General features: G+C 41.5%; 1 protein-coding gene and 1 long non-coding RNA gene across 4 annotated transcripts in view; both read right to left on the reverse strand.

Moving 5' to 3' along the window:
- Positions 1 to 791: 791 nt before the first annotated feature.
- LOC143703928 (uncharacterized) lies at positions 792 to 2,534 on the reverse strand. Of its 2 annotated transcripts, none has more exons than XR_013191483.1 (3): positions 2,451 to 2,534; positions 1,056 to 1,593; positions 792 to 997 (listed from the first exon to the last, which is right to left on the reverse strand). It is a non-coding gene; the product is annotated as an uncharacterized LOC143703928 (long non-coding RNA). The 2 variants fall into 2 exon arrangements; XR_013191482.1 differs by having other exon boundaries at positions 792 to 1,000.
- Positions 2,535 to 13,891: 11,357 nt separating this feature from the next.
- p2ry13 (purinergic receptor P2Y13) overlaps positions 13,892 to 18,759 on the reverse strand; it is a 28,848-nt gene continuing 23,980 nt past the window's right edge. For both annotated transcript variants that reach the window (XM_077197334.1, XM_077197335.1), the window contains exons 4-5: positions 17,373 to 18,082; positions 13,892 to 14,448 (exon numbers count right to left, since the gene is read on the reverse strand). In XM_077197334.1, the coding sequence (XP_077053449.1) occupies positions 14,134 to 14,448; positions 17,373 to 18,074 (1,017 nt within the window). In that variant the 5' untranslated portion in view covers positions 18,075 to 18,082 and the 3' untranslated portion in view covers positions 13,892 to 14,133. The remainder of the gene's footprint in view (positions 14,449 to 17,372; positions 18,083 to 18,759) is intronic.

Consider the following 18,759-nt stretch of genomic DNA (forward strand, 5'->3'; position numbering starts at 1 on the left):
TCAGTCCATTCATAAAAACTCTTTCCGATGTGCAACTCCAAGTCCTTTTGTCAGCCAGCAGGTCGTGAGTGTTCGTACGAGTCCCCCAGTCCTTCTCTCTCTCGCTCTCTTGCACCAGCCAGCTTATATGCGGTCTCCCCACCCCAATTACTGCAATCAGAGACAGTTGTTCGTCATTTTGCACTTGACCCACTTACTTACCGCTCGGCTCCTCCCTCACTTTCTCGCTGCAGACTCCGCAAAACCACGCCCCCCTCATCACACGCGCTGTTGAGCCACTCAAAATTACCGCAAGGGAAATTCCTTCACCGCGACAGCCCTAGTCTGGAGGATGAAAAACTAATGAAGAAGTGCAATGTGTTAAAAGCAAAGCGTCATGCACTAGGGCTGTTTTGCTCCCTCTAGCACTGGAAATCAGTGGCATGTGAGGGAGAGGATACATCTATTCAAATATTTTGAAAGATTTAAGAAAACCTATAACCCATAGAAACCCTGATGTAATACAGTCAACCCCTCATGGTCTTTTTACATGAGAAATGGATGACTATTTCTCAGGAACAAGACTAAGCCCTGGTGTATGGCTAACATTTCCAGTAGGCCATAACAGTAAAAGAGTGCTCTTCTTAGTACAAAAGACATAGCTAATGTCATAAAAGGTTTGAATAATGTTGATCCTGCAGTAGTGATTAAAAGTGGCATTTTGTATTGAAAAACAAAACAAAAAACATCTGTTTGCTTTAAGGAACACGTCAACTTTTAGGGGAAGTAGCTTGTTTGAAAGTTTGACAGTCAACATACCCTTGCACACAGAACAGCTGAATGCCACAAGAACATGCTCAGCTTGTGTCTCCATCAAGACGTAAGTCTTTCTTGACTCGATGGCCAGCTCAGACAGGTTTTTTATAACTTGAGTCACATCATGGAGCAATGGGCAGCCCTCACGACCTCTTCTATTTTATCATAAACCTCAGGAAGGTTCATTGATTTGTCATCTTTTCTGCTAAAAAATACATTAGACTAATTATATTGACAGTTCATTTGTTTAGGGTACTTACGTTGATCTCCTTCTTTACCCACTCTTCATATCAGCAAACTGGTGCTCTGGCACTGCAAGGATTTTTCTAGCATTATGCTTCCAATAGATAGAGCCTATAGAGAGGAAACAATAGTATTTCAGATAAATAGATCTATGGATGCCTAGGCAGTCAGGCAAGAAAAACATCCACAATATTACAGAGATGAAAAATAGAAGTTATACTATCTATGATTGAAATGACCCAGTACTTTTTGGAGGGACCAATGTAAGCAACACAATATTCAAACCTTCGAAAGGGGCGCCCAGCTTGCAAAGCTTTAAGAACCCCTGATCTAGACTACAAAGATAAAGACTTTTTTTTTGAAACTCTGGTTCCCTCCGAATCGAGTATCTCATTCCCCTGTTCGTCTGTCAGGACCAAGGGGTCATAGGCTCCCAGGTCATCTTGGAATTTTGTCAGAATGCCCTCCACAGTGGCATCACCCTCCATGAACCTCATGACGATCATTCTGCTGGGCTGAAGTTTTCCATGTACAAATTCGGCCATGAACACAGATCTAGAATATATTCAAAGGGGTGATGTATTAGTAGATACCCATTTACTTCAAGGCTGTAAGATTGGACTAATGCTAAAGACAACATATGGAGAACAATTTCACAGCCAATTAGGTTAACTGGCAACATGATTTCGTACATAAAAGAGCATAATCTAATCATCAGTAAAGATATGGATTTGTTCATTACTTATTTATTGCACAGCAATATTGGATTTCTGCTATCTTTGAGGCTTAGAAAATACGATCCAATTCTATAATGAAAAGCATTGTCTTGACTCTAAGAAGCATAGAATAATCCCTGTCTATGAAAACCATACCATGCAAATGACATTTAGGCATGATACAAGGCTGCAGCATTCTTATCTGTGCTGAAGTTGTTTACTGTTTAATCAAAATGTGTCAGTTTTTGGAAATAATTAACTTTTTGTGTTCTGGGACCATCCAGCTTTCTGTAAGTGCTCAGTTGAAAAGTCTGCATATAAAATGTTATGGGGGTGCATAGCATGGACATTTTAGGGAAGGCTTCATCATTCATCTAAAATGGCCAGTTAGGAGTCAATATTCTTTCACATTTGGTGCATGAACAGCAGAAAATTATTAACACAGTATTGTAGGGCAGTCAAAATCCTGTATTGGACAGGAATGAATGCTCTTTAGCATATAATTGTCTTTCGCCAGTTACCATAATTAGGTGCAACAGGTCCTTTCTGGTGTTGTGGTTAGCATTACTCAATTTTTCCTCCCCCAACTTTTCTGAGACATGTTGCTGTCATCAAATTTAAAAATAAGAATACATATCACCAAAAAACAATGAAATTATTCAGTTTTACCTAACCAACAAATGCAACTCTACATACCTCTGATATGATTTTGACTGTGTGGCCGTTGGGGGTAGGCCTGCTGTTGCAGATGAAGTGGTGGCACCGGCACCTTGACGAGCATGGGGTCGGGGATGGGGTTAGGTATAGGGATGGGGATGGGGTTGGGGATGGGGTTAGGTATAGGGATGGGGTTGGGGATGGGGTTAGGTATAGGGATGGGGATGGGGTCGGGGATGGGGTTAGGTATAGGGATGGGGATGGGGTTGGGGATGGGGTTAGGTATAGGGATGGGGTCGGGGATGGGGTTAGGTATAGGGATGGGGATGGGGTTGGGGATGGGGTTAGGTATAGGGATGGGGATGGGGTTGGGTATAGGGATGGGGTCGGGGATGGGGTTAGGTATAGGGATGGGGATGGGGTTGGGGATGGGGATAGGTATAGGGATGGGGTTGGGGTTGGGGTTGGAGTTGGGGATGGGGATGGGGTTGGGGTTGGGGTTGGGGATGGAGTTGGGGATGGGGTTGGGGATGGGGTGGGGTGGGGTTGGGATGGGGATGGGAATGGGGTTGGTGATGGGGATGGGGTTGGGGGTGGGGGTGGGGATGGGGGTGGGGTGGGGATGGGGTTGGGGTTGGGGATGGGGATGGGGATAGGGTTGGGGATGGGGTTGGTGATGGGGATGGGGTTGGGGGTGGGGATGGGGATGGGGATGGGGTGATTGTTGCAGGGCTTCAGAGGCTGCCCCATGCACCTCATATTGTCCTCGGGGGCGCCAAATCTATTGTGCTAAAATACTCATTGCCTGAGGGGAACACCGCCATGTTGGAGGCATCTGTTAGGAACACAATCGGTGGTGACACCTAAAACATGATAAAACATAAACATCACCAGAGAATACCTTCAGTATAGTGTCCCAAATTCCCTGTTGGGTTTTCTACCATAATTGTAATGATTTTGTTAAACAAAATAACAAACATTTAATGACATTAAACTACCCCATACAGAAATTTAATATATGTGACCAGTCACGGAAACTAGGGACACAAGTCGGTTCTGGGGCATTTTGAGTTATTCATAGATTCTGAGAGTGTAATATCCAAGCTTTCCAACGATGTGTAACATGTGGAAATCTGATAATATTTGGAGAAGTTGTGGCCATTTTAAAGTAGGCACTTAAAAAAGCTCAAAGAGGAGAAAACGAGCTCTAAAAGATTGTGCAGTTCTCACCTGTCTCTGCTGCTGGGGGTGACAATAGGGCTCATTTACATCTCATTTAGATAAGCCATACCCCCTGTAAAGCTCCTCCATGTGCTTTACAGCTTTTTTTACACTTCGAATGAGTGCACTTCTGCCGCACTAGGCGAAAAACAATTGTGCTGCCCCTCTATTTGCAACGTACCAGCAACAACACACAAAGACCAATAATGCCATATAGCCTGCATATAACGCGAAACCAGCAACAACACATAAAGACCAATATGCCACATACATATAACGCAAAACCAGCAACAACACACAAAGACCAATATGCCATATAGCCTGCATATAACGCAAAACCAGCAACAACACACAAAGGCCAATATGCCATATACATACAGTATAACGCAAAACCAGCAACAACACACAAAGACCAATATGCCATATACATATAACGCAAAACCAACAACAACAAACAAAGACCAATAAGCCATAGGCCTACATATAGCGCAAATAGTACGCAACGCTCGTGTGCCCAAAATGTCAACAATATTAAAGTTTATGTAGGAGGCAAATGCCTGCTGGCATTTTTCTTTAAGCAGTCATTTCTGCAATTTTCCAAATAATCACATTTCACCTCCTCAAATTACTGTTGCAAATCTCTTTACACCACTTTCTTATGTGCGTATACACACACAAATGAAATGTCCGCAAGCACATTATATCATCAGCAGGTTCAGCATCTTAAATAACGACTAAAGAGCAAATGAAGCTTAACTTACATTTCAGAAACACGCACGGCAGGCCTTCATCGCAGCAGCAAATGTCTTAACTGCATCCTCTATTTCGATTCTCCGTCACATATGAAACAGCCAGCCACCGCTGTCAGCGAGCCGAGCCGCCGTATTGAAGCACTGAGGGCGAGCGCGCTGCGCCCATACCTCCGGTTCAGTTTCCCGAGCCCACGAAGTGCGGCGAAAACATTTTCGGTGTAACTGCCAGACGGTTCATCTCGTCTGCGACAATCTTTGCGGCATCCATCTTCATTGAATTTTGATATCAGAGAGAGCTGGCCAGAGCACAGCATAATAAGTAGCCATGTGGTTGACTTGGAGGGCGGGGGCAAAAGCGCCGGGTTATTCAGTATGGATATACACACAGACAATGACACGCCACGCCCCTACTGCATACTAGAATCTCCGAAAACAAGCCGATTTCAACCTCAAAATGTAAGCTTTTAAATATACCAATACTGCTATCTCAAACATGGAGAGGCTTCTTCGTGATTTCAATTAACAGATTCTCCAAAAAATTGAAAATCACCAATTTTGAAAAAAAACTCTTCTTTCTCATTTTGCTCGAAAGTTGTGCTGCCGACTTGTGTCCCTGGTTTCTGTGACGGGTTCACACCCGTCATTATGTCAATATATGTAAATTACATATATAATGTCAGTGTCCATGTATGTCTGCTGCCTATATGAGAATATATGCAAAAATTCATATATATAAAACACATAGACATATATGAAACATATATTTCAAAATATAGCAAAAATGGCCGTTTTCATGTAAGTGCCATATATTTTCCAGTATATGCACATAAATGTTAAATATATGTAAGACGCATATATGTACTTATTTCAATGCATCAGTATCATATGCATGTATGTTTACATACTTGTATTAAATATGTGGGAAACAAATATGTATGTCACATATTTTTACTTAATGTTGTCCATATATGCGAGAAACCACTACTATACTGTAATACATGCAGATATATGGTATCATATATGGATGAACTCAAATATTTTCTTCACATGTTTGGACACATAAATGTTCATATATGTTGCAGCCATATATTGTGTTCTCAGATAAGTCAAATATATGTAAAGATATATGTCATGCTATTTAAAATATAAGTACATATATGGCCATATATTACATTTTTGTATGGGACCACATGTATAGTTTGACGCTGGGTGCTTTGTAATGCCCCTGCTCATAATGTCATCTTTGTTGGCTACTGTGCAAAACGAAAAAAAGTCATCCTGGGCCGAGTTTAGCCAAGGCCACTGCCCACTGGTGTTTGGTGCCGTGGAAGGCCACAGCGCCACAGATGTTGCCCACAGCACCCTGACACCATTGAAGAGATACGAGCTACATTTTTGCCGCACACAACAACGCTGTCACTAATAGGTCTAAATTCACATTAAACCACCTGCTGCTTAACAACAGAGCTCTTCTTATCATCAACATACCTGTGTGTCTTTGTGGCGCATGAATAACCGAGAGGGCTGGCAGATGTGGGAACATCAAGATAACATCTTGCCTACAATTATATCTGCAGGGAAAGCCACATTGTGCTATGCAAATTGTGAACGAGAGCGATGCTAGCTAGCATTCATGTTAGCAAATATTAGCAAATGCGGTCTAGAAAAAAAGTTTTTTAAACAACAGAAAACATATTTCTAAACTTACCTGGAAAATTGTTCCAACAGCTGACCCGTTTTAGCCCTTTAAACAACATGTAATGAATCTGATCCATGATATTGTCGTGGATATGAATGCGCACGACGGTGTAATTTACTTCTGGGTAAAGATAGGATCCGTCAAATGAAATACAATAAACGTACAAATAAATATTACAAATTAAAAAACGATCCGAAATTTCGTTCAAATTTCCAGTACTATTATTTGATGACAACAATACATTTGGGAAACAAAATACAGCCATTTCTGTTTTTTTTTCTTTTAAACAAAAAACCAAGCTGCACCCTTTTTAAATTTCATCTTTCATTCTGAAATAGAATAATGAATGAACGAAAAAGTACACGGACCCATCATCTGTGTGCTCATTCACATTACCATCTTCTGACTACATGGAAAATTTAAAGCGTGTAGTTCACATTTCTGCAAAGATATTTTTGAAAGACTTTGTTGGGTTTTCATTTTAATCCTCCTTTGTTGTTTCTATCTCATCATTTACTGCACTGATGGTGGATCCATGTGTATTTGCCATCACTGAGAAAAGAGCATAAAAATACTCAACTGATCGCCTAAACTTGTTTATTCTGTTCAACAAAAGCAAATAAAAAATGCTCAGTCTACTCTACTGGTAGTCCTAATTTGTATTCAAGTAAAGTTAACCAAAAACATATTTTACTTTACTTACATATATATATTAAATATATTTTACCTATATAGATATAATGCATTGCTTAAAAATTCTAGATATTTTTTTATTTCCTCCCACTAAAACTGATCGTCCAAAAGGCTTTTCACAGGAAGAGGAGACAGTGAGGGCAAGATAACTGGAAGGGAAACAAAAACTGCTGTTGTTTCTGATAATAAAGAACACTTAAGGTCAGTGAAAATAACCCTGTCAATGTAGATCTAACACTGAATTTCAATGAACTGATGTTCAAGGTTGGTACATCACAAAAATGTATCTATGTTACTATAACATTTTCAGTGACCGTTTCAAATAAGATCTTATTAGGTAACGTTAGTTAATTCGGTAACACTTTACTATAAGGTTCATTAGTTAATGCTTTAACTAACATGAACTGACCACAGGGGCGTCGCACCCGTGGGGGATGTGATTCCCGATGAGAGGGTTCAACACCCGCACTTTTTCTGCAGTTTTGCACAAACGCCTTACTACAGTCGCTCCTCCGTGTCTCTGGCCGCTCTGTGTCTGCACTCGCTGCTCGCCTCCTCTCAGACATGACACCGGCTTTGAGTGTGACCGGCTGATGATTGGCTGTTCTGCCTTAAGTCCCGCCTCTCTTGGTGTGTTAGATTTATCGGTTAGCTGTGCTGAGGACGTGGGAATTTATGGTTATGGTTATTTACATCTCTCTTTTTGAATGAGTGTTTATGCTGTCGAGGTTTTTAAATAAGCTTGATATGTGTTTGGGAAGATGTTCTGTTTATGTTTTGTTGACATGTCGAGTGTTTTCTGTATTATATTTCGTTTTTTAGACTAATGCTAATTGGGATATTGTTCAGCAGCTAGCTAAATTCGGTTATGTGCGGCTGCAACAACGAATCGATAAAAATCGATTATTAAATTGGCAATGAATTTCATTAATTTCATTCGATTCGTTGTGTCGCGCGATTATTACGCCAGTCAATAATTCGCAGAGATGTTTAAATATAAATAAATAAAAGTTGCGTTGAGCGCGGAGCGGAGCAGATCTATGAGGCGCCGGACTGGACAAAAGCGAAGCGAACTCTGCGAGCGCGAGAGAGACACAGAGTGTGTCCGAGATCACGCGAGAGAGACCGAGTGTGTCTGAGCATTAGTAATTTGGTACATACTACATAGTAATATATAATTACTATAAAAGAGGCATGGAAGTTCGATAAATGGACAACAATAGGCCTATAAATAAAAACAATTAAATTCTTACCACTGAATTAGCAGGCTTTGATTTGAATCAGATAGACAGAAGATGAAAACACTTTCTTGTCTGTCCAATTACCACTACTAGGGGAATATTTTTTCCACAATTTGCAGCACTGAATTCTTCAATCTTTACTCTAAATGACTCAGAGTCATATGTACTCAGAGAAACTTCACTATCCTCGGAAAGGATGAGCTGCAAAATACCTTACACACCATAGGAGGTGGTCAATCCAACATATTTTATATCGTAGCCTGTTTATATTTTATACACATTGTAATTATAATTAATATTAGGGGTATACTAGAGGTATTATCTTCTGTTATAATTATTATTGCTATTATTATTACCTATTATCCATGCGCAAGACTTGTCTTTTGTGAGCATTTGCTTGTCAAATAATGTCAAACATTTTGTTAAAGATTATAACATCTTTGACAAAAAAACTAAACAAAACACAAGTTTGTGAGTGTGTGCATCTGTGAGTGTGAGTGTGTGCGAATGTAGTGTAGAGAAACAAGTTCTGACGTTCAAACAAATCCTGTTAAGTTTTCAGATTTTTTCTTTATTTTTTATAAATTATTTATTGTTCTGACAGCTCAGGTCCCTTTAAATAAAAATGTACATCTTTTTGTGAACTTTATTTTTTAAAAAGCCTATATATTTGGCAGATGTAAAGCACACATGTGTATGTTTTTTGTGTTAGTCCATTTTTTTGCACTGGATTTTTTTGACTGTGAATTTGCACTGTCAGTTCGGTTTTTGAATAAAGGGTTGGAAATTAATGCTTTTTTAAAATCCGATTATAATCCAACGATTCATTGATTATTAAAATAATCGTTAGTTGCAGCCCTACAAGCAATGAATAAAGTAACTGTGATGAAGAAGGCAGGGAGTTGACGAGGAGGAGGGACCATGACCCAAACCTGCCTCAACAGTGTTGCTGTGTGCATAAAGACAAGCTGGACAGGGTAAACAGAAAAAAGATCGCTGAACAGTTTGTCTCCTTCTTACAGTTTTTTTCAATCGCTAACAAGCGTTTGTCCAACCAGTTGTCACATTTTCAAAACTCTAAACACAATTAGCACAGCATCGGTCTTTTGTGGCCATACCATTCACACATTTCATGTCGTTTTCACACAATATGCAGTCAGTGAACACATTTCCACAATGCTTACATTTTCTTAACAGACAAGCTATACCTCCCAACAAAATTATGGATTATTTTTGTAGTATTTACAAATGTTAACACACACCATCCCACAATAGCAAAAACAATATTCCAAACCTTAGATACAGTATAAAAACCTCGGCTTCTTCAATGATATCAGTTCAAAAACAATATATCTCAGCTAATAATAAACAAACAATTGAATAATTGACACATAGCTGATTTATGTTGGGTAAATTGGGCCAACCATAGCTGATTCCAGTCTGGCTTAGACTCAGTGGCAGGGGTTATTTTTTTCTATTACATTGACACTTATACAGTAAAAGGAGGACTTTGAGGAGTGATGTTTTTGGAAACAGAAAAAGAAAAACACTGTAATGTCTGGACGAGGAAGAGTAAGAGCAAGGGGCCCAGTGAGAGGTGCACTGAGAGGTGCAGTGAGAGCTGCAGAGAGAGGTGCAGTGAGAGCTGCAGTGAGAGATGCAGTGAGAGCTGCAGTGAGAGGTGCAGTGAGAGGTGCAGTGAGAGGTGCAGTGAGAGCTGCAGTGATAGGTGCAGTGAGAGGTGCAGTGAGAGCTCCAGAGAGAGGTGCAGTGAGAGATGCAGTGAGAGCTGCAGTGAGAGCTGCAGTGAGAGGTGCAATGAGAGGTGCAGTGAGAGGTGCAGAGAGAGGTGCAGTGAGAGGTGCAGTGAGAGATGCAGTGAGAGGTGCAGTGAGAGGTGCAGTGAGAGGTGCAGTGAGAGGTGCGGTGAGAGGTGCAGTGAGAGGTGCAGTGAGAGCTGCAGTGAGAGGTGCAGTGAGAGCTGCAGTGAGAGATGCAGTGAGAGCTGCAGTGAGAGGTGCAGTGAGAGGTGCAGTGAGAGGTGCAGTGAGAGCTGCAGTGATAGGTGCAGTGAGAGGTGCAGTGAGAGCTCCAGAGAGAGGTGCAGTGAGAGATGCAGTGAGAGCTGCAGTGAGAGCTGCAGTGAGAGGTGCAATGAGAGGTGCAGTGAGAGCTGCAGTGAGAGATGCAGAGAGAGGTGCAGTGAGAACTGCAGTGAGAGGTGCAGAGAGAGTTGCAGTGAGAGGTTGCAGTGAGAGCTGCAGTGAGAGGTGCAGTGAGAGCTGCAGTGAGAGGTGCAGTGAGCGGAGCAGTGAGAGGTGCAGTGAGAGGAGCAATGAGAGATGCAGTGAGAGGAGCAGTGAGAGCTGCAGTGAGAGGTGCAGAGAGAGTTGCAGTGAGAGTTGCAGTGAGAGTTGCAGTGAGAGCTGCAGTGAGAGGTTGCAGTGAGAGCTGCAGTGAGAGGTGCAGTGAGCGGAGCAGTGAGAGGTGCAGTGAGAGGAGCAATGAGAGATGCAGTGAGAGGAGCAGTGAGAGCTGCAGTGAGAGGTGCAGAGAGAGTTGCAGTGAGAGGTGCAGTGAGAGGAGCAGTGAGAGGTGCAGTGAGAGGTGCAGTGAGAGGTGCAGTGAGATGTGCAGTGACAGATGCAGTGAGAGCTGCAGTGAGAGGTGCAGTGAGAGGAGCAGTGAGAGGTGCAGTGAGAGGTGCAGTGAGATGTGCAGTGACAGATGCAGTGACAGATGCAGTGAGAGATGCAGTGAGAGGTGCAGTGAGAGGTGCAGTGAGAGGTGCAGTGAGATGTGCAGTGACAGATGCAGTGACAGATGCAGTGAGAGATGCAGTGAGAGGTGCAGTGAGAGGAGCAGTGAGAGGTGCAGTGAGAGGTGCAGTGAGATGTGCAGTGACAGATGCAGTGACAGATGCAGTGAGAGATGCAGTGAGAGGTGCAGTGAGAGGTGCAGTGAGAGGTGCAGTGAGAGGTGCAGTGAGAGGTGCAGTGAGAGATGCAGTGAGAGGTGCAGTGAGAGGTGCAGTGCGAGGTGCAGTGAGAGGTGCAGAGAGAGCTGCAGTGAGAGGTGCAGTGAGAGGCCCAAAGAGAGGGCAAGGTAGAGGTGTAAGAATGCGTGGTGGTGGCATTCCAAGGGCTGCAAGAACAGTAGTCAGTGATGAAATTCGTGCCACAATCATTGACCATGTAATCAACCACAGTCTTTCACTAAGAGAGGCTGGTAAACAGTAAAGGAAAAAAACTGATAAGCTTTTTACTGGAATGCTTTTGAATGTGAACATTACTGTAAATGTCGACATACAGTTCCTAACCAAGAAATTTAGTGTAAAAACGGTGGATTGCATGTTTTGCATGCAAATACCTGTAAATCTGAAACACAAAAGTCTATGAAGTTTTTGTAATGTCAACAATAGCCAGTATTTTGAAACCTGGTGTACTTTGATTGACTGCATGTACCTTGTGAAGTGAAAACAAGTGTTATGCTTTGACAGAATAATTTCATTCTGAGTCAGATTTCCAGTGTTTTGGTAAAGTTAGTGTGTGCAGAGAAAGATGTGTTCTATTTTGAAATGAAGAGTTAGTATATATTTACCAAAATGTGTTTTTGAGAAGAAAATTATCAATTTGGCCAATTGTGTTTTGTAGGTGTGAGTCTGTGTTAAGAGTTTAGGAAAAGTATCTGAAGTATGGGTAAGCGCTTGTTAGCGATTGAAAAAAACTGTAAATGAGAGGTAGTTAGTCATATGTTCATTAGTCAGTTGGTTGTTGGTTGCATATATATATATATATATATATATATATATGTTGTTTGTATAATGTTGTGCCAAACCACATCCATCCCCCGCACTTTAAAAAAAAACTTGCTACGCCCCTGCATGAGCAATACACTTGTTACTGTACTTGTTAATCTTTGTTAACATTAGTTAACTATCTGTACATTGCCCGGGCCCGTGCCCCTGCGACAACAAGCTTGGCCCCCCTTGTGGCCCCCCTAAATGTGGAGTGTGAAATAATTTTGACAAAACTGTTTTTTTGCTATCGTTGTTATCGTTGTATGCGTATTATTTTTTTTATTATTCTATCTTTGTGGATTTGCTTGTTCACGTGACAATTCGCATCACATTGGCGGGAATCGCGGCAGAATAACGTCTGTCTCCTGCACGCGAGAGAGGAGAGAAGGAGAAAGCTGGTCAGTTGCAAGTTCATTCTTTATGTGCGTATTGGGTGTGCAATGTGTATTGTCTATTCAAATATTGTAATCATTGTTTTAACTATGTACGAGGCACTGTGAGCTGACATCGCATTTGTCTCTCGTCCTTTCACTGCTGTGTGCGGTTCATAGGTAGGCTATGTCCCCAAATTAGTTTATGTCTTATATTTATATCATATTATGTTCTTATATCAGAATATCAGATCAGCAATAGTGCCGTTTTCCCGTGCACAATTGCAACTGTGATATTGATGTTATACAACAGTTAAATTAACAATAAGTTAACATTGGGCGTTACTTTTTAGACACAATATTGTCAATATTGTTTGTTTTCCCTTTATTTCGCCGACTAGAATTTCAAAATGAAACCGTAGCAGAGTCTCAATGCAACAGACGGCGATGATTTATTGACTGAAATCCGTGTTTTGAAGGAATCACTTGCTCCTTTCCCGAATGAATCAGCCGTTTAAACGAATCAGTTGAATAAATGAATCCCTCAACTCACTTATTAAGACTGTGACTTGCCGCCGCCTACTGGCGGTTTTAGTTTCATATTTAAAGCACCCTTTAATTAAAACATTAAAATTAGAAATCATTTCATATTTAAATATTGATTTAAAAAAAATCTCATAGCTTTATTTATGCAATTATAAATGGAGTGTAAATATATTAATGCCACTTCTGTGTCACCTCTAGACTGCACTGCAAACATGGATTTTGATTAAATTATTTAATTTGACTGGTAACAGTGGTACTGTATAATTATTGTATAATTAAGTATTATTGTATAAATAAGTATAATTACTGTATAATTTGAATGTTAGTATTTGACATAAAAGGTGATCCATAACTCTAAATAAGTTTAGAAAGAATGTCCATATATAGGTGAAAATGCCCCTCGAAATCAATTTAAGGTGGCAAATTAAATTAATTAAAAATTAATTAAAAAATTAATTTCGGTCCCTGCTGTTAACTGACCACTGCATAGAATATTAAAAAATATGAATATCTTTGGGAGTCTGCTGTCAACAACAGGCCTAAACCAGCCATGGCACCAGCACAAAAACACAATCAGTAAAATATCATCTAATTATCAACAAAACATTGAAAATATTGAGATATATTTTTGTGAATATTGCACACCCCTAATGTACGGTATGAATTTTGATTTCTTCAGGTCTTAAAAAGCCTTAAATTTGACTTTAAAAAGTGTGCATGAACCCTGTAAACGGTTAGTAGTTACCTAGCAAGTCCGTTATTTTCAGTAAATGAATTAATATGCTTCTTGGTCCCCATTGCTTTTGCTCTATAGTTCTCACCAAAATGAAGAGAAAGAAGGACATCATGTCAATTACAGTTACTGTGACTAATACTGAATATGTAATGCAAATGTAAAAATATAATGGAAATGCAAATGCATTGTTGAATGATTATAAACATGGTATTTTGCCTGTTAATGGCTGCAGTGCAGTGCAGAAAATGATATGACAACAATAAGGTCTAAATGTAACTGGCCCCTCAAACAGTACAACTGGCCCCAGCTTGGCCCCCCCAGTTGAAATGGTCTAGAACCGCCACTGATGGAACCTTAATGTAGAGTGTAACCAAATTTTCTTTTTACTTTTTAACAGTTTTATTGCAAGAAAGACAAGGTGGTGCTGGTAAGATAAGGGAGTGTTTTTTATTTTGTTATTTCTGCTCCCCCATACACTGCAAAAAAACTGTTCCAATGAAAATATCTATATCTTTAAAACAAGTTTATAGACACTTTTAGATATTTGTGCTGGAGAAAAATACTGATTAAGAAAATTATTTTGCAGTGTATTTCCATGGACCCTTGAACTTCATAACAGCCCCAGGATGAAGAATGTCAACGACGACCTAAACCCGTATTTGTGTCACAATGGCCTCTGGCCTCTGACTGGCATCTCCATTCTGGTGGAGGTCTCTGTCAGAGACCCGTGTGGGTGCGGACGGCGGCTCAGTGTGGCAGTGAGCTTCTTGCGGAAGACTCGGCACAGAAAAACGTAGATGAGAGGGTCCAGGCACACGTTAGTAGATGATATCCAGAGTGTGATCTCTTTGGCAAAGTATAGCTGGTTTTGGGCCCAGCACTGGGCAGAAGTATTCCGGGTCTGACTGAGGGTGTAAGGGATTCGGGCCAGGTGGAAGGGTGCAAAGCATACAAAGAAAACACCCACTACCACAAACACCTGTGGAGCAGAGGAGGGTTTAGCACTGGTTAGCATGCTGTACACCAGAAACTGGAGCTTGTCAAAAAAATTATTAAATCGAATTCAACTACAGTGAGCTTCCTTTTGGGGAAAAAAGCAGTTAGTACACACTATTTATAAAACACTGCTAACTACACTGAAGCTTGATTAAAACCCATTTGGATTGAAACCCAGCTAATGACATTTTGGTCTCTCTGGCTCGGGTCCCTCCTTCAATGTGTCTATTGGATTTTTTCACCTGTCGTATCACTTAGCAAAGTAACAGCACACCCATACCAAGATAAGACACCAAGGCCATAGACAGCCCACATTTCTTATTGATGGTCCCATGCAAATTGCACACAAAACTGGAAACTACTTTCTCGTTATGTCAAGCTTTAATCAGTACCAGGGTTGATACAGAGTGTTTGTGAGGTAATACATTATCAGTGCATGGATTCTCCAAGTTTTCCAGGTAGGTGGCATCCAATATTTGAGGAAAAAAAACTCATAGAATATATTTTGGGGAAAGTGTTTTCTGAGTTGCCTGGTACACATTATACGATGAAAGACGACGAGACGAAAGATGACCAATCGTGGCGATTTCTGTGGCCGTGCCTCCTAAACAATGGTCCTACGTCGTACAGTGAGCGAGCTTCAAAGATGGTCTTGTGACCAAAGATAGCCTCTGATAATTTTCTAACAATGTCAGGAATTTAGCATGATCATCTCACAGTGTTTCCTGCTACGACCTATGTCTACAGACTAGTCAATACAATTGCAATATGAAATGGCGCGTTGATCAATGAGACATGATGCTAAAACATAAAACTTCTTACCTCAAGCTCTATTTACAAAATTGGCATGACAAGCTGGCCTCTTTTCTCTAGCAACGACCACGTCCATATTCTCCTATATCGATTCCTCCTCTTTTTTTCAGCACACAATTGGAAATGTACGATTCATTTTGATTAATTTGTTTGTCACTGGTACTTGCTGATGACATTATATTCTTCTACACTAACTTAAGATTCAATAGGTGTCATCATTGTCATCATCCCCATTAGATCCATGTCGTACAGTGTGATTTGTAATGATCTTTTAGGATTGCTGAAATTGCAGGGTCTGTAGCAGGTATTACATCTGTGAGATAATCAGTACTTTTTATTTTTGGCCTGGCCGAAATTTGGGTGACATGTTTTGGGCTATTGTTAAGTATATTCTGTATGACCATTCATAGAAACCAATGGGCACTGGTCTATTACTGCAGTAAAATCCACTTTAGATGAACCCACACCCAAACTACTAGATCCGGGCTGGGCAACTCTGGTCCTTGATATACACTTTCCTGCAGAGTTAATATGCTTGTTCGACTTGAACTGGTGCTACACAGTCCAGTTTGTTTATGACATCAAAGTACCGCGAGAGCGATTAGAGAGCAGAGGGCTCCGTATGCTTTTGAATTACTCTCACGGTACTTTGATGTCATAAACAAATCGGACTGTGCAGTGCCGCTTCAAGTCGAACAAGCCTATTAACTCCAACCCTAATCAAATACAACTGAACAAGCTAATAAAGATATTCAGGATTACTAGAAAGTTATTGGCAGTTAAGTTTGATCAGGGTTGGAGCTAAACTTTGCAGGAAAGTAGGTCTTGAGGGTCTGAGTTGCCCAGCCCTGTACTAGACAGTATGCAAGTTCACACTTAGCTTATGTTTATATTAATCAATATCATTTCCAATTCTTTGAAACTGTGTTTCCCATCCCTCATTCTGGAGGCACACCAGGCAGTACAAATTTCTAACTCCTCCTAATCAAACACAACTGATTCAACTCATCAGCTCAATTTTAGAGGGCCCTATTTTAACGATCTGAAACGCAAGTGTCAAAGCGCAAAGCGCAAGTAACTTTGTGGGCGGATCCCGGCGCTGTTGCTATTTTCCCGGCGGGATAAATGCCTCTTGCGCCTGGCGCAAATCTAAAAGGGGTTGGTCTGAAGTAGCTTCATTATTCATAGGTGTGGTTTGGGCGTAAAGGGAAACAAACCAATAAGAGCTTTATATCACATTCCCTTTAAGAGCATGATGAACGAGGTGCGCTTTTCCCATCGCGCAATACTATTTACCAGGCGTGCTTCAGAATCGGTTCTCAGCCGAGGAGATCGATGTTCTCATCAGGGCCGTAAAAGAAAGAGAAGTGACATTGGGGAATGGACAAACCCACCCAAATTAACTTCGGTTAAACATGCATATAATAATTTGGGTAAATGTGTAAGCTTTATGCCTATTTTCCCCATCGTCATGGATACAACAATGATTTCCCTCGTGTTTTAATATTTTTCCTTATAATAATGTATCATTTGCAAAAAGTTAAATGCATCTGTGTGGATGAGAGAATCATCTACAGTGTATGCGTGTTGTTCACACTCTGTTTTATGGCCAAGCATGCGCGCTTAAAATAGCATCTGAATGTACGCGCAACGCGCCACTGACTTTAGACTAGGTTTTTTCTGGTCAGTGGCGCAATTGTTTTATAGAACTGCAAAATAGCATGAGGGAAAGTTTGCACCGGAACACGCCTCCTCTTTGCGCTGAACTGCCCCGGGGAGCGCAAGTGTATTTCTTAGTTTGCCGACGTGTGTCTGTGGAGGGAAAAGTCCGCTTTGCGCGGGTGTAAAATAGGAATGATACATGCGTCAGTGTACAAAGTCATTTGCGCCGGGTGCAAGATAGGGCTCAGAGAGTTCAAGACTGAAATGGATGGGTCAGATATGGTAGACATCCAAAATGTGCACTGTTGGAGTGCCTCCAGGAACAGGATTGGGAAACACTGCCCTGAATATCCTTCTAGCTGCATCTTCACAAAACTTCAGTGTCTACACTCTCGGGGTTGCATAAGGGAAGTTGAAGAAAGTGCACTTTACCTTCGATGTGGTCTGTTTACTGGCTGCGTCACTGCTGCTTTGTGATGCACGGTACGATTCAAACACTTTCCTGCTGATGAAGGTGTAGCAGACAACCATGAGTGCCAATGTACCCCAAAAAACAACCTGGCAGAAGTAGTTAAAACCTTCATGCCACATGAGTCCCATCATCCCCTTCATCTTGGTGCATCGCAGCCTTCCACCAGCGGAGATCAGTGGTGTTTGGTTACTCAGGATGGCATTGGGCAGAGCCAATGACAGCATAACCACCCAGATAACTGCACACAGGATCCGACCCACCCCGACCCTCTGAAAAGCACATTTCCCGAACGGATGCACAATCTTTAGGTATCGGTCCAAGCTAATGAATCCGAGAAGAAGGATGCTGATGTACATAGTGGTATAGAAGAGTACAGCTGAGTACCGGCAATGAAAAGCCCGGAGGTGCCAGGAACCAAACCCTGCATCGGTCAATGCCTTTACAGGCAGGGTAAGGGTCATCAATAGATCAGCCATGACTACATTCTTCAGGTACACAACGAATGTTGAGCTGCTGCGGATTTGGAAGAAGATCCAGGCGGCCAGAGTGTTCAACACAAAAGCAGCCAGGAAAAGAGCAGTGTACAGACAAGGGAAGAGTATGGACATTACTCTAGTGTTCCGCTCGCAGTTGAGTGAAGTGTTCACTTGACTCACGTTCATCTTGATGCCTGGAGGGAAAAACGTCAAAAGAGCTGAACGCATTATTGGAAAAGTCAAGTAATATCCACTTCCTGCCATAAATAGCAAACTTTACCAATATAACTGTGTAAATATTCATGATCACTGGGGGAATTCATGAGTTATGATGAGACACACTAAAGCCGCGTTTCCACCGAAATTACCCGGAACAATTTGTCCCAGGAATTTGACCCCCCCCCCACCCCCCCCGCCCCCGACCTGTTGCTGTCTGCATTTCCACCGCGGTCTAAAGTACTGTGAAGACTATTCGACTATTAGACTAGTACGCGCGCTACTTCACAGTTCCCATTGGATTTCATCCTCTGAATTTAAGCTTAATAAAGCCTGAACCTCGTTGTCGGTCCACGGGACCGCAAATATGGCCAACATGCATTTTTCAAACTCCATTGTTGATTCGAATAGCAAACAACTGTTACTGCACGCACCGCAACAGATTTTATAAAATGGTGGTTGAAATAAAATGCTGCGTGGAGTCAACCAATCAAAATGCGACATGAACTTAACCAATCAGCATGTTCAGCGCCCAAGTCCCACCCCTGAAAGTTCCTGAACTTTGAAAAAGAACTACCACGCAAGCAGGGACCTTCGGAGGGGGAAATATTTATCCGGAACTTTAGACCCTAGTTCCTGCGCTGGAAACACATCA

Source organism: Siphateles boraxobius, unplaced genomic scaffold, assembly GCF_051911475.1.
Source record: "Siphateles boraxobius isolate OS27281-9 unplaced genomic scaffold, OSU_SipBor_1 39, whole genome shotgun sequence".
Classification (NCBI taxonomy): domain Eukaryota; kingdom Metazoa; phylum Chordata; class Actinopteri; order Cypriniformes; family Leuciscidae; genus Siphateles; species Siphateles boraxobius.